The sequence below is a fragment of the Anopheles marshallii genome, chromosome X (assembly GCF_943734725.1).
Source record: "Anopheles marshallii chromosome X, idAnoMarsDA_429_01, whole genome shotgun sequence".
NCBI classification, from domain to species: domain Eukaryota; kingdom Metazoa; phylum Arthropoda; class Insecta; order Diptera; family Culicidae; genus Anopheles; species Anopheles marshallii.
The window spans coordinates 10,269,561-10,285,464 of NC_071325.1; the positions used below are offsets into that span (position 1 = coordinate 10,269,561).

The window sequence follows — 15,904 nt, forward strand, 5'->3', positions numbered from 1 at the left end:
AAAGCCGTTCGGTCCCGGTACAGATAACGATGAGGAGTGTAACAGTGGTGCCTTTGAAGTGCAAACCTCTCCAGTAGCTAATGAATGTTTTGGGCCCTGGGTGGGGGAAGGAGGTCGCCTTAGGTGACTCCATGTTGCCCATGGGGGGGTGGATCGCGCACGGGTGTGTTATAGGTACACCGTAGGTCCGTAGGTGTCCACGAACGCTCCTCCTGCGGTACAGGGTGGTTCAAGCTGGAAGTTGTAAATCCTACTACTGTCCCAGGCCAATAACCCAAGGGAGACGTTTTGCTTTGCTTTGATTAAGTTTGAATTGAATAATGTGGATTTCGTGGGTTTCTTCTTCTTCTTTTTAGTTGTTGCACTATCTACTTTACAGTGTACTCTCTCTCTCTTTCTATCGTACTCTCTCAAAAAATTGAAGAATTCGCAAATAGATGCGCTACGCTACCATAAGTTTGGTTTTGGTTTGTGTAATTTTAGGGGGGGTTTTTTTCAGAGTGGGCGATGACGCGCACCCACTCCCATAATAGCTTCCCTTTATGTATATGAATTGTTTGATAGAGCTCTGGATAACGATGATTAGTGTAAGGTTTTTGTTTTTCGTTTGTTTGATTTTTTTTTTTGTTTTAGTACGAATGTGCTGTTCCGTTGCATTTCGTTCATTGATTAAGCTCTAATTACTTGGTTTCTTTCAACAGCAACAGGAACTAAATGTATGTACTGTAACGAAACAAAATGGATACCAACAACAACTTTGGTCCATGCAAACGAACTGTAATAAGGGGTTGGGGGGTGGGGGGATCTTTTGCATTTAGTGATGCATTGTTTGGTGCCCAACAGGAGTAGGTGAAGGACTGCCGTACCCTATCGTTACGGGGAGTGTATGTACACGTGGGGAGGGGGAAGGGGGGGAGGGAGGGGCGCTAAGGGATTATTAAATACTCCTAAAACTCTTCCGTTTTGTGCCCGTTTGTTGCTTCGCGACAATTGCATCCTACCAGCGATTTGTTTTTTCATATGTGACTTGGTTTACTTTGGTTTGTTTTTGTTATATATATATATCATATTCATGGATGGTGTCCCGTATGATGATTCCTTCGTTGCATAAAACATCTCAATGTTAATAAATGAAGTGTATATACGAATATGTATAAATATCTGTAAATATGTATGCTTACGCGACCTTCCCTTTCGCTTCGCTCTTTTTATCTAGTACGCTACGTGTGTGTGTGTATGTGTGTTTTGGTGTCACACGGACGATAATTGGAACCCAGGAGACCTTCGCTGACCGCAAAGAGGCCCCGGGGCCACCTTCTGTTGGGGTTTGTTTTGTGCTGCAGCGTTACGCTTCGTGGTAAGAACTCGTATTGATATAGAAACTTTGGTAGATTGAGAGAAGTGATTGTATGCGTGTGGGTAGACGTGGTGGTTTCGGGTTTGGTTGGGCGCTTACGCGCCCAGCATCTTCTTCACCGTGTAGCCCGGTACGGCGTAGAAGAACAGCAGCAGCAAGATCGCTATGCCGATGATGATCAGCCCCTTGATGATCTTCCACTTGTAGTTGTGCCAGACAATGTACCGTACCGACTTGAGCGGGTTAAGAAACCACATGAACGACGCATCGGGACGGCTGAAAGAAGAAGAAAAAAAAAGTTAGATAAAGCCGTTAGCTGTAAGCGTTGCAAGCGCGTGATTCGCGGCTGCCTACTTTGGTTTCTCGAGCGGATCCGGCTCGTTCCGCCCGAACCCGGCCGGGTTCTTTTCCGCCTCCTCCTTCGTCAGCAGGTGGATCTCCGCCTCCACCTTGCCGGTTAGCTCCATCTCGTCGTTTTCCTTCTTGATGAAGAACGGCCACCAGCCGCGGACGCGCTTCTGCTTGAAGATGTTCACCGTCGGCACGTTGTCCGTCCGCAGCATGTCGAGCGTGCAGAGCTTGGACGATTTCGCACCGCGCGGAAACCGGTTCAGGTTCAGCGAGATCGCACCGAGAAAATCGTCCGCGGAAAAGTGGTCCGCGTCCCACACCTGCAGCTCGAGCCGGGCCGGTATCTTTACCTCCGTCTCGTCCCAGCTGAACAGCGACTCCTTGCGCGACAGCACGATCCGCTCCTCCGCGGCAAGGTACTCGAACGGGTAGATGAAGCGCCAGTTGAAGTTACCCTCGCCCGTCAGCGAACGGTAATGGATATCCGTCGCCTGCATATCTTGCGGTCCTTTCAACCAGCTGTTGGGGAATGAAACAGGGGTGGAAGAAAAGCAACATTAATATTTCCATTGCGCACAGTGTGTGTCATAATCAAAAGTCTAACTGTTTTAAAAAATCGTTTTGCAATAAAACATTTCCTTCTTAGGAAAAGTAAGCCTTTCCATGCGAGTGAATCCTATTCTTCTTCCACCTTAAAAAAAAATGATAATAAATAAAAATAAATTTTCGATTATGGAGGCGCCTGGTACTTCAAAATAATAACCAATATTGGACCAAAAACAACATAATCCAGTCGTTTCCCGAGTTACGCGAATAATGCGTGCCAGAGAAATTCGCGTAACTCGAATTCCCTTTATAATATCGCTTATATTTAGTATTCAGTGATCGAATTTTTCTTCTCACGTTGCGAAGCACACTATTAATTGATATTGTTACGATTTTTTAGACAATTTGAGTAATTTTTTTACAAATTATTATGCTTTTAATGTTAAAATGTGACGTATTTTTGCGAAAATTTAAAATTAAACTAATACAAAATTCAATTCCATAAAAAAATTACACAAACTATCAACATTTTGAGATTCGCGTAACTCGCGTGTCGCGTAATTCGGGAAATAACTGTGATAGCAGAATTATAAGCAAGTTCGTGTGGATTTTTTGCGACACCGAAAGCTTATTTTGGGGCGGCCCGGTGACATGGTAGTAGCGGCGCCGGTCTTCACACGACCGGACCGGTTCAAAATCCACTTTGTTAACACACGGCACAACGCGGCAATGCGACAACTAGGGGAAAAGAACGCCTGAAGATGACACTTCAAAATGGCAGTGTTGCCAGACTACACCAAAGTGAAAGATAATAAGTAGCTACGCTTGTACTAAAACCGCACGATCATTTTTGCGTTCCTGATAGTTTAGTGAACTATTTTCCATATTGTCCATACCGTCAAGCCATTGTCAACATTACTTTTAGCTTTTTTGAAGCTCAAACTTGACAGATGAAAATGACTATTTAGCCCATGGACGTTTTCTAGTACTGGAGTTGGCCAACTATACATACCCTTTCACGTAGATGTCGGACATTTTCTCGCCGGTGAAGAACGCATCATCCTCCAGCACAACGTCGTCCGTGTTCCAGATAACGACGCGCAGCTCGTACGATTTGGGCTTGCGGGGCGAAATGTCGACGGGCGGCCCGGGAAGCGGCATATCCATCGGGAACATGTCCACCCACATCTCCAGCTTGCCCTGCTCGATGCCGGGTTTGTCGCTGTTGTACAGCGAGCGCGATTCGATGTGCTCCGGTACGATCTGGAACGGTGGAAGGAGTCGATAGTGTTGAATGTAAATAACAACTTTCTGTTTTTCTGGCAACACTGCCAACGAATTGTCAAACTTGTAAATACGTGAAATAAAATCAGTTGCGCTTTGAACGTGGAGTAAAACGGACGCCGGACTTGTGAAGAGTGTTACTTGCGTGAGCATTACTCATCGGATAGGCGGTGAGCCGGGTTTCTCCGCGCAAAGCGTCACGCCGAACACCCTTACCTTGCAACCGACCCGTGGCATCTCTTCCCAGCGGTGGAGCACGGCCAGCGCGAGATGTTCGTCCCGGTACTTGATGGAGGTAGGGCTGGACCAGGTTTGTATCTCCTCGCCGGTGAACAGGAAGCAGCAACGGCCGATCGTGACGCGATCCTGCAGATACTGGGGCGCCTCCAGCTTGCTGTCCTTGCACAGCTTCGACAGTATCTGCGTGGGCTTCATCGGATCGCGCCATATGTTATATCCGGAGCTAGAAAATCGAGCACGCCGGTAAGGCAATCGGTACCACCACGAATGCAGAAGCGAGAAAAGGGAGGGAAAATACTTACTCTTCGTAGCGCGCGGAGATGCCGCACATCGCCCTGTGCCGGCTGTAGAACCGGTTCTCCAGATCGATCTTTGTCTCGCCGATCAGATCGTCCGAGCCGACCAGATCCCAGTCGAAGATCTGCACCGTCAGCATCGAGTCCTGCGGGAAGGTCGCCTCGATCTCGAAACACTTGCCAAACACCGGGTTCAGCTGCTTGCTGACGTAGTTGTCCTTGTCCGAGACGCGCTTGCTGCCGAGCTGCAGCACCACGTACGGGTCCGCCTTGCCGTTCAGGTCCATCGGGTGCAGATCCGTCGCCTTCACGACGTACACGCGCACCAGCACATGTATCGGATCGTTGAGCGGCAGCGTCGGTGCGAACGCCGGCTCCATCCCCTTCTCGATCGGCAGCCGGTACACCTTGATCGCGCCCTTGAAGAAACCGACGATGCGCGTTTCGTCCTCCGTGCTGTCGCCGGTTTTCTTCCCACGGTACAGCGGGAACGAGTGGAGCCACTCCTTAAACTGCCCGTACTCGTACACCGATTCCAGCTCGCTCGGATAGATCTGGCAGGTGGCAACGCGCGGATTCGGCGGCTTCTTCGGTGCCGCCTTCGGGCTAAGCTTCGACACCAGCCGGGACGTCTTGACGCCGAGCTTCCTGCCCCCGTCCCCGGCAGACCCGCTCGCCGTCCCCTCACCCGGACCCAACCCGATCCCGCCCATCCCGCCGCTCGCCCCGCCACCCGCGCCCGTGCCGGCCGTTTTGGCCGATTCGATGAGCCGCTCGTACGAGAGGAAATACTTCGTCCACCAATCCTTGCTCGAACCATCGTCGTCGTCGTCACCGTCGCCCCCGGTTGCGCCCTCCTGCCCGTCGAACGTGCCCTGCGCCTCCAGTGGCTTCCGTTTTGTGCGCTTGCCCCGCCCGGGACCGGTGCCGGCCTTGGCGACGCACGCCGCCCCGTACAGCGTCAGACTGTCCCCGGACCAGGCATCGCCGGGCAGGCCCGCATCCGGGATGACATTGCCGACCGCGTCGGTGCGCCGTCTCGCCAGCACCAGCTGCCCGTCCTGGTTGTACCGCTTCGGGTCTTCCTTCGGCGGCGGTCGATGCATGTAGCGGTGGATCGAGGTGATCTGGTGCGTGCCGACCAGCGTATAGCGCCCGAACGACCGGCAGTCCACGGCCCGGATCGTGATCGGCGGCGCGTACCGCTCCTCGATCGGCAGATCCAGATCGAAGAACTTCAGCATGTTGGCAAAGTTGGGGTTCTTTTTCGCGTTCTGCACGATGCTCGAGTTGAGAATGCGGCCGGAGCATTCGATGTCGATGCGCGGTTTGTCCACCGTCATGAAGTGCACCCGCTTGAGGTCGCGCAAACCCCAGAACAGCACCTCGATCCGGAACCGGGCCAGGTTGGGGCGCACCTCCTGCGGCACCGGCAGTATGGCGAGCGTGGGCTGCGGCGCATGTTCGCTGCCACTGCCGCACGCGACGTACTTCGGGTCGGAGAGCCGCGGCACGTCCTCCGAACCGTGCTCGAGCATTTCGAACGCGGCCAGCAGCTCGCCGGCCCCGTCCAGCCCGCGCGTTATCTCGAACCATTCGAGCACGGGCGTGCTGTAGTGGTTCTCGCGCAACTTCACCCGGGGACGGGCGATCGCCCGCCCGATAAAGTCCGACTTGCCCACCTTGTCCTGGTCGTACACGTCGATCACGATCGTTGGCGGGTCGCGCCGGATCTCGTCCTTGGAACCGTACACCGTCACCTCGTCGAACACGAGCAGCTCGTCCCACGTTGGGCTGAGCGTTTCCTCGATCACCTGCGTCGTCTTCGCGTGCTCGGTGACGTACACCGTCGCGTACGGATCGCTCAGTCCCGACGCATCCGAACCGATCAGGGACCGGGCCTGGTAGATATGTGCCCGCAGCTGAAACACGTGCCGTTCGACGTAGTGCACGGTCGTCGGTGCCGGCACGTTCACCTTTTCCGCGTGCTTCAGCTCGTGCAGCAGCTCGTAACCCTTCGGCAAACCGGCGTAGAAGAAGCGCTTATGCTTGAGCGTGCCCAGCCACAGGTATATGGACAGCTTCGCCCGCACATGCCAACCGGCCGGCCCCTCCGCCTGGCGGCCCGGCAGCTTCAGGAACACCGTCTGCACCTTCCCGCAGTGCACACCGGTCTCCTCCTCGATGGTGGAGTACAGCAGATCCCGCGCGTCCAACCGGTGGTACGCGACCCGCTTGCCGTTCGCAATCATCCACACGAACACATCCGGCAGCGCGTGCTGCGGGTCCTCCACGAGAAAGCGCAACCGGGCGAGGTAGCTTTGCGCCGTCCGGTACCGTTCGCGCATCGAGCTTTTGGTGACGAGCGCACGCAGGTTCCGCGCCATATTGCCGATCGATTCGAGCTCACGCTGGCACAGCTTCAGCCGCTCCTTGTCGAGCTTCGTCTTGCCGGTGCCGGGCCCGACCAGTGCACCCTTCGTAATGGTGACGTACTTGTTGCAGCTCGATGCAACCTCCTCCAGCACGCCGCGCAGCTTCACCTCGGCGGTTGGGTCTTCATCTTCGAGCAGTATATTCGTTTCGGCCAGGCCGACCTCCAGCCGCTCGCTGATCTTTGCGATCATGTTGCTGTTGTACATGCGACGCCGCAGGTCCGGAAACCACGCCCGCACATCCATGCACGGCTTGTAGTCCCAGTACGGCAGATAGTAATGGTTCTTGTCGTGTGAGATTGGTTTACATGCGCTTGTCGTACTGTTGTACGCGGTCGTATCGATCGACACTGCAGGAGAATTGAGAACAAAGCAACGTTATGCACGACCAACAGTTGGCGTATGGAAGAAAACTATGGATGAGTGTCTTTCAAGTGAGTTCCCCGCGTAGGAGTTCCTGGATAACTTCGTGTCCCGGAAAAGGGCACACTTAATAACTACTTCTTTGGAGAAGAAAGACTCAATACTTGAACGGATAGCGAGCTCTGGACCTAGACAACTTAAACCTAGCTTCAAACTACACGGTATACTCTCAGCAATTGGTGTCAAGGCAGTACCTGTTCATCGCGGGTCTAGAGATTCAATAACATCTTCAAGTATAGTTTAACTTGGGCAGAAAAGTCTCAAGAGTTAAACGGAAATTGAGCTATTGACCTAGACAACTTAAACCTTCAAACTACACGGTATACTCTCCGCAATTGGTGGTAGAGATTCAATAGCATCTTCAAGTATATTTTGACTTGGACATTATAAAACCTACATATGTTTGGATAGAAAAGTCTCAAGATTTGATCAGAAATCGAATTCTGGACCTAGACAACTTAAACCTAGCTTTAATTTACGCGGTATTCTCTCAGTAAATAGTGTCAAGGTACCTGGTCATCTGGAGTCTAGAAATTCAGTAGCATCTTCAAGTATATTTTAACTTGGGCAGAAAAGTCTCAAGAGTTAAACGGAAATTGAGCTATGGACCAAGACAACTTAAATCTTCAAACTACACGGTATTCTCTCAGAAATTGGTGTCGAGACGGTGTCTGTGCAAGGCGGGGCTGGAGAGTCAATAACATCTTCAAATATATAGTACCTGGTCATCGCGGGTCTAGAGATTCAATAGCATCTTCAAGCATATTTTGACTTGGACATTAAAAAACCTACATACGTTTGGACATAAAAAGCTCAAGAGTTGAACGGAAATCGAATTCTGGACCTAGACAACTTAAACCTAGCTTCAAACTACACGGTATACTCTCAGGAATTGGTGTCAAGGCGGAATCTGTCCAACGCGGGTCTCAACGCGGGAGAGTCCATAGCATCTTCAAGAATAATTTAACTAACCTGGATCGTCGTCATCATCCATGTTGGTAGTAGCACTCTCGTTATGTCCATCAAGCGAGTTACCCGCATTACCCATGCTCAGCTCGAAGTACACCGATCGGTCACACACTTTTTTGTCTAACATGGACGCCTCTAGCACCGTGGCGTACAGGAAGAAGCCGTCTGTTTTGCAGTAGGATGACTCACATATCGGTAGCGTTGGTTCCACCTCCACTGAAACGAAAAGCAATCGTTGGTGAAGACAGGCCACTGGCACGCCCGGTTCCGCCTCTCCAATACCGTTCTTGTCGGTGAACAGCTCCACGTTGTCGGTAATCTCCGTCCGGATGGCGATGAGCAGCCGGGCCCGGTAGCTGACACCCTCGCCGAGCCCGGTGTTGAGGTTCGAGTGCTGGTCGAGCAGGTTGTAGTCGCGCGTGGAACCGTACAGATGGACGAACGACGGCCCGTACGTTGGCAGGAAGCCCTTCTCACCGTCGTTCGATATCTGCTTCAGGTCGATGTAGTGCGTGCCGATAATGGACGGCTTCATTGGGTCGGCATCGCGCAGCTGTATCTTGATGCGCTGGCACAGCGGTGGAAACATCTCGGTGAAGACGAGTTGCTCATTCCACACCGGGTTGTACGATGCCTTCTTGACGTTCGTTTTACCCTGCGCAAAACAAACAAAAAATGCGTATCAGTTCGGCGAGGAGCCGGTGCTGCACGACTTAGTCAGTCACTTACCGTGAGTCCAGCAAACGACACCTGCACGTAGGGGTTAACCAGATCCTTCGTCTCACCAGTGAAGGCACGCTTCACGTTCGCCATGATGGAGGAGTTCATGCGTGGTAATCCATCCGCACGGTACACCTTCACTATGAACTTGGCACGCTGCCGCTCGATTGGCACCCCGTCCGGTAACAACAGGTTCCTTGGGAAGGGTTGAAAATAAAGCAAACAACGTGATTGGTAGTGACTCAACGCTACAGCAAAGCCAAGCCCCACTTACGCCTCTATGTCGTCCGGGTCCTTTTCCGACTTCGGTGGCACCTTCACCGTGTCCCCCTTGCCGATGATGCCGACGTCACATTTGAGATAGCCCTTCGGTCCAGCGGCAAAGTCCTCCGGATCGGAGAGCAGCGCCCACTTGTGGTAGAATTGATGATCTGGCAGCCCGGTACCGATCGACGCAGAACATGCAAGAATCGCATTAGAATGGGCTCTACTACGAGTAGAACGGTGTTGTACCAAAAGTCACGACATCAAGAGAGTTTTTTTTTTGTTTTTGTGGTGGTTATTGGGAGTGGGTGAGGGTGGTGAGGTGAGAGGGTTGATACGAAACATGGAATAGAAACAGGAATTAAAAGGTGCCGGAAGCGCGCGTGTCTGTTGCAAGCAAGAAAGGGATGTTGGTGATGTGCGGGGGTGTACGGGTCTGGTGGCGTCAAATCAAAGCATCAATGTTGGAGGGTTAGGTGAATGAAACATGGCAGTAAGCACACAGGACACAGACAACAAAATGCAGAGTTGGAGTTATTGGGGGAGTTTTTGTTTTTTGGTTGATTGTTTCGATTAATGTTTTGCTTTCTTATGTTACAGATATGTATTGAAAGGTAGCTACCGGGCGCATCGTAGACTGTTTTAAGATCGATTTTGAACGAGCCCACCACCGTTCCGGAGCGCATGAACTTGCGAGAATGGATGACCTGTTAACAGGCAAGCGAATGAGTTGATAGGTGGCTGTTGCGAGCGCTCCCACCAGCACGTTAAAGCCGGATCCACCTGATTAGCGCGAATTCGGTTGCCAAAACAAAAACACACAGAACGATCAGCGTCCCCCGGGGACGCCCTGTTCCGCGTTTGGTGCCGGATTCGCGTAATCAAGCATCGCTTCAATGCTTTTTTTGCAAAACTAAAAACAGAAGCCTACCACGAATCCTACCGAGGAGTCCTACCGGGAAGGGATGTCAAACGGAGCGATTGGTGCTTTGGTTTTTTTTTTTGTTTTTGTTGCTTTAGTTTGGAGAGGTCTATCAACTAGAGATGTGCACGCTGAGTAAGAGTGAGTGAGTGATTTGAAACCTTCGAGAGAGTGAATGAATATAAATCAGCACGAAGAGTTTTTATGACTCCTTTAACCACTCTTTTGCGTTTATACTCACTCTTACTCTCTGTGCCAACTAGAAACTCACTCAGGAGTGAGTAAAACTGTTTTATCACTCTTTGGATTATAATCACTCTGTAAGAGTGAGTAAAAGAGTATTATCACTCTTTGGATTATAATCACTCTGTAAGAGTGAGTAAAAGAGTATTATCACTCTTTGGATAATAATCACTCTGTAAGAGTGAGTAAAAGAGTATCATCACTCTTTTGGGATTGTAAGCACCGAGGATGAGTGAGAAAACGTCCAGGAAACGACAAGGGATCCCCTGGCGGGCGATGAATAAAATCCAAAGAGAGTGATAAAACACGTTTTCTCACTCATCCTCGGTGCTTACAATCCCGAAATAGTGATGATACTCTTTTACTCACTCTTACAGAGTGATTATTATCCAAAGAGTGAAAATACTCTTTTACTCACTCTTACAGAGTGATTATAATCCAAAGAGTGATAAAACAGTTTTACTCACTCCTGAGTGAGTTTCTATTCGGCACAGAGAGTAAGAATGAGTATAAACGCAAAAGAGTGGTAAAAACATAAATACAGTGTAATATTTTTTAATGAATCTCAAAATAGTGAGTAAAGGTTTCAAATCTTTAAACCCACTCTTTGACTCCGATTCAAATCATTGAAAAGAGTGATTATTCTCATCTCTACTATCAACTATCAGGCTGGAAGAGCCTGCACGCAAACTCGGCAGGTTTAATGCCTGTTGGACGACCTCTCCCAATAGCGGCTATTCGCTAGGCACCTGTCGCCCGAACGTTTTCACATCCCTTTCGCACACCAAGCCTGCTATCTACACGGTGTTCTTCGCAAAACTACCTCGGCCCGGGCTACTTACTGAGAGCGTAATGATCTTGTCGAACAGCATCACCGGCGGCATGTGAAAGTCGAACACAAAGTACTGCGGCGGTACCGGCAGCGGCCGTTTCGGGATGGAAACAAAGCATGGCGGTAGAGGATTGCAAGTTTTACACCACGGTTTTTACACCCGACCCGAGTTTTTGCATACCTCGTTGTAGTACGGACAGTTGGTGCTCTCCTTGACGCTGGTGTACTTCTTCTGGTCACCGACCTGGATGCATACCACCGGATCCATGTTCAAACCCGGCAGCTGGCGGGCCTCGATGATGGTGACGCAGACCTGAAAGTCCTGCGACTTTAGATGGTCACTCCCTTTGGCCAGGCTCTTGATTCTACGAAGGAAGGGAACGTTACAGCCAACCGGACCGGCATTGTCAGATTACTAACCAGCGTTGCGATGCGTAAACTGCAATCCAATTAATCCACCCGTTGGCCGCGTTGCGGTAGGCATTGCTTGGCGAAGGAAAACTTGTCATCCCCAGTCATAATCCGCACGGGATGTTACAAAGAAGGAGGAGGAAAAAAAAAACGCAAACGTCCCGCGGACGGTTTTGCATTGGGATTACGCTGTGTTCGCCTATTCGCTGGCGGTAACTATGGGACCAAGCGGTGAAAGCGTATTCCAAGAAGTACACCCATGTCTGGGCGGGACACTCGCCAGGGTAGCGAAGTGCGGAAGCAATCGTCCTTTCTGTGCGTGCGTTTCGCTGTGTGCGGTGATGTTATCTGCTCACTTGGTGCCTGCACAACTAATTGAATAGGTCCATTAGTGGAGCACAGGATTAGTGAGGTTCGCTGCCCACGGATGGGGCGGCAGACAGCAGAGCCACCTGCACAGTCCGGACCGGCAACTCTGCACGTAATGGATTAATTGGGTGCTTCAGCCGTTGCGAGAGTTCGCGTAGTACGCAACACAACACTGGCACAACAAACTTTTATCCCCCCTCAACCCACCCCCCAAAGCCCCCCCCCCCACCCCCAGAAGGCACTTACTTCTTGAGCTTCTCATTAGCGGTTACATCTTCACCGTCGCTGGACGCGTTCGAGTGGGTGCTGCAGGTTTGCGATACGGTGTCGCCCATCTTGCCGTGCGTTGGGCTGTCCGGCGGCACGGCCGCGTCCCCTTCGCCGGGGACCGTTGGCCGGCCGGTCCGGTGCTCCCCGCCGTCCACCGTTTCCGGCTGCACGCGCGTGTAGTCCGCATCGCCGATCAGGGATTTGCCCTCGTCCTCGGTGCTGCTGGCGGTGCTTTCGCGCGACGACTGCCGCGAACGGCCGAGCCGCATGAAGTTGCGCACGGTGCGGAGCGTTACCTTTTTGTCCGCGAGCGACCGGGTGGGTCTGGTGGACGCCTCGTTGTCGGAGGAGGCATGGTCGGCCGGTGCGGCCGATTTGGCCGGTGCCGTCCGTTCGCCGAGCCCGGCCGAACCGGACGACATGACGCGCTTGATGATGTTCGGTTTGCGTTCGCCACCGTTCGCACCGGTGCGGGCCGGCCGGCGCGAACCGCCCGCGCTGGATGACGCACCCGGGTCGGTCGCCTTGCCCTGCGATATGCTCTTCTCGAGGTTCGCTATGTTCTGCTCGATGTTCAGCAGCATCTGCTGGTCGTCGTCGATGCTCGACTGCTGGTGCAGCGAGTGTACGACCCGCGGCGAGTAGAAGTTGCCGGACTCGTCCTCCGGGCTCTGGTAGTACACGTCGAAGCTGACGAATGCCTGCGAGAAAGCGAACGGTGCGAGGTATTAATTGCGTGATAATGTCAGCAGTGCTATTACTGTTTTTAGCGACGCACCCGAACAGTGTGAGAAGGAACCTTTACCAGGGAACATCAACACTGTAATTGTTGATTTAATTGTTCGAACAAAGACGGTGAAATTAAATGTTTGTTTGTACGAAGTGCTTCTTGGCTGAAGGATTGAGAGGGGTGGGAGGAGAACAAAAAAAAACAACACCTACCGGACTCCGTAAGTCCCCAACCGTCCCGACATTGACCTTTTCGTTAGCGTCGCAAGCATTCGTTTGCAACAAATTTAACCTTGTCAAACGCAAAACAAACGCCTGCGTGCCGGCGAATGAAATGCTACGGTGCGCGGAAGGGTGTTTGTCAATCGGAAATGGTGCCATTAAGGCGCTAATCAGTAAAAAAAAAAGGAAGGTAGCATCGCTTACATCGATTGGCTTGTTCGACAGGTCCACCAGCCGGTCCTCTATCCTCAGTCGACCCTCGTGGATGAGCGCTGCGGAGTAGATGGGTGGGACGCGAGGTGGCAGGAAAAAAAAAGGAGAGAGGGGGGGGGGGGGTGGAACCCCGTAATTAGTATTAAATTATATTTCAACCTTCACCGGACCGGATGCGGTGCACTACACACTCACACACCCTCACAACGCATCCGGTCCGAAACCCGGGCCTGGCTCGGAGGACCTTGAGGTGACGCGGGCCAAAATTAAGTTTACCTTGTGCCAGCATCACGAAGCGGCCGATGATTTTGGTGCTGCTGGTGATGCTGCCCCGGCTGGATGCCGAACCGGACGTACCGCCACCGATGGCCGTTTTCAGCAGGATCTTCGTCGTCTGCTGCCGCAGCTCGACCGTTATCGTTTCCGTCTCGTCCGCGGCCCGTGCGAGCGGCCATATGAAGCTCTTGAAAACGAAAATAACAGGAAGCAGCGCAAAGGTAAGACGATGCTGTACGAATTGGGATACATTTCCGCCCCGAAGCGGGGGGGCGAATATTTTATCGACGCTGGTGAAGACATTTGCATTAGGGCGTAGAAAATGGCAAACACAATTTCCCCTCCCCGCAGGAAGCGGGCAGTAAACAGACCCGCTGAAAGCGTTACACTAATTGCGATGAGTGTAAGCGTGGCAAAGGGAAAGTGGAAAATGGAACTCGCGCGGAAAGGACTTCTAAAACAGCGACACGGACGTTCAGTTCCTTCCAAGGCTGGTGCGTTTATCTTAACGGCGAACGCTCGCAATGCAAATGAAGGGGCACAGGTCGGCGAACAGAAAGCGATCGAGACAATATAAATCATCTTCCGTTGCTGGAGATCGGAACTTTGACACGGAACCTTTAAGTGTGCCCGGTGTAAAACTTCCCCAATTAATAATACAGCAGCTTGATGCGAACTTCAGGGCACAGCAATCGGAAAAAAAGGTTAAGAGCGTATAAACGATGGTGCGATAAAGTGTGTCCGTTATCGTATCGTCCAATTCGTCCAATAATAAAAAAAACGGTAGAGAAACAAACAGCACATAACATAACATCTCCCGCACAGCGAGGTTTCAGCGCAATATGTCAGCGTTTGCAACTGTTAATCGATTCAACATCATTAGTCGATGTCAACGCTTTGCCTGGTATTGTGCAATTTCCCGCGAGATTTCCCTTTTACCCTTTTTGCGCGGAAGGAAGCAACACGGTAGTCGGGCGGAATGCGCCCCCCGAAACGTTACTTGCCTGATTGACTTCGACGAGCTCAGCGCCACAGTTAAGCTCGGTGGTCGTATGGGCAACACCTGCGAACGAGAAACGTTACAAGAGGGTTATAATAATCGATCATTTAATGCCCGATAGCGACTCCTCGGCAATCGTACCCTCGCCAAAACCCATCGCATTCGCAGCTGGTTGAGTTTTCTTCGACTTTTCCCCCCAAGGAAATGTCGTTTCAAAAGCAAAACGAGCCGTGTACCGAAACTTTTCAGCAGAGCGCCGAGAAGGAAGTGGAAAATAACACTCTTCGTCCTGCTCTCGGCTAACTTCTCCAAACATCGCCGGGAAAGCTAAAGCTAACCGATGTGTAATAGCGGTTGGGTGCGTTTTGTCTTCCCCTCCTACGCTTTTCAAACTTACCTCGAAATTCAACCCGGCCGAGCAGATTTGCTTTCGGCTTTGGCAGCTGAAACTTGTTAATTCGCACCGTCAGTGACATCTTGGCGAAGGTTTTATAGGGGTATTTGTATTTCGTTCCTTTGCGTTGGTCGCCCAAATCTCGCCGCTGCCCGTACGCTTTGCCAACTGGTTGGAATGGAACTACCGATGCGCCGATCACTAATTGTCCATGCTAGTTTGTGCGGGCGGTCGGAAGTTGATGGTCGTTTGGTTTGATTGGGTTCCGGGGAGGGGTAGGGCACCTGGCGTGATATGTAGCGGTGATGAGTTAAAGCTTCGTTACAGCCCGTTTTTTGGTGACGGCGGTGCGCATCGTATAATTGCAGGCCTGGGGCTGGGCTGGGTAAGTTCGGGTGTAGTCGTATTAAGCAACTAATGCAGCACGGGTTATACCGGTTCGTCAATTGCTCTAGATGACATTAATATCCGGACGACTAGGGTGGAACTTTTCCCAGCTGTAAGGAGAGAAAGATAAGGCTGAGTTGCTGACTTTTTTGCGGATGTAAAGTTGTCTTCTGCAATGGAGTTGGAAATGTTGGGTAAGAAATCTTTAAAAGAAACTTTAAACTAAACGAAAAAAATCGAATTTCTATTCCAAAGGCTCACCAACGCTCTTAGATTCGTTAATCTTCCTAGATAAATGATCTCCAAGGATCTTGTCCAAGGAGTTGTGGCTCCCCTCTGAGATCTAAATATTCAAAAATTCTCATTGAATCATCACAGATTAATAATCTCCATGGAGCTTGTCCAAGGAGTTATGACCCCTCTTCTTTCCTTACCCCCTGAAATCTATTCCAAGGATTCACCAATCCTCCAAAATCCTCCGAAATCCAAATGAATCATCCAAGGTTAATAACACCCAAGGATCTTGTCTCAGAAGTATGTACCCCGTCCCCTCTAAGATCTCTAAGATCTAGATCTCTGTTCCAAAGATTCTCCAATCTTCTAAGATTAATTAAACTTAGCAGATAAACGACCTCCAAGGATCTTGTCTAAGGAGTTATGAACCTATAACCTACTTTCCCCCCTCAGATCTGAATCTTTTTCCAAAGAACTTCAAAGAAAGAGAATCAATATTCCAAAGATTTACCAATCT

The 15,904-nt window shown here is 51.1% G+C and overlaps 1 protein-coding gene across 1 annotated transcript; it reads right to left on the reverse strand.

The window, feature by feature from the left end:
• Positions 1-1,452: 1,452 nt before the first annotated feature.
• On the reverse strand, positions 1,453-14,848 carry LOC128712974 (otoferlin-like). The gene is made up of 17 exons (XM_053807842.1): positions 14,770-14,848; positions 14,377-14,435; positions 13,373-13,559; positions 13,088-13,155; positions 11,909-12,633; positions 11,064-11,247; positions 10,893-10,955; positions 9,508-9,592; positions 8,896-9,052; positions 8,631-8,817; positions 8,184-8,556; positions 7,905-8,117; positions 4,081-6,859; positions 3,755-4,001; positions 3,267-3,517; positions 1,712-2,227; positions 1,453-1,633 (listed from the first exon to the last, which is right to left on the reverse strand). Exons 1-17 carry the CDS (start codon positions 14,846-14,848, stop codon positions 1,453-1,455), a joined length of 6,354 nt encoding a protein of 2,117 aa, XP_053663817.1.
• Positions 14,849-15,904: the final 1,056 nt, after the last annotated feature.

Coding starts and splice junctions, on each gene's coding strand:
- LOC128712974 (XM_053807842.1), bottom strand. CDS start 14,848: ATGTCACTGACGGTGCGAATTAACAAGTTTCAGCTGCCAAAGCCGAAA. Junction 8,818..8,895: donor GACCCGGACGACATAGAGGC/GTAAGTGGGGCT, acceptor ACCCTTCCCAAG/GAACCTGTTGTTACCGGACG. Junction 2,228..3,266: donor TCCGACATCTACGTGAAAGG/GTATGTATAGTT, acceptor ATTCCCCAACAG/CTGGTTGAAAGGACCGCAAG.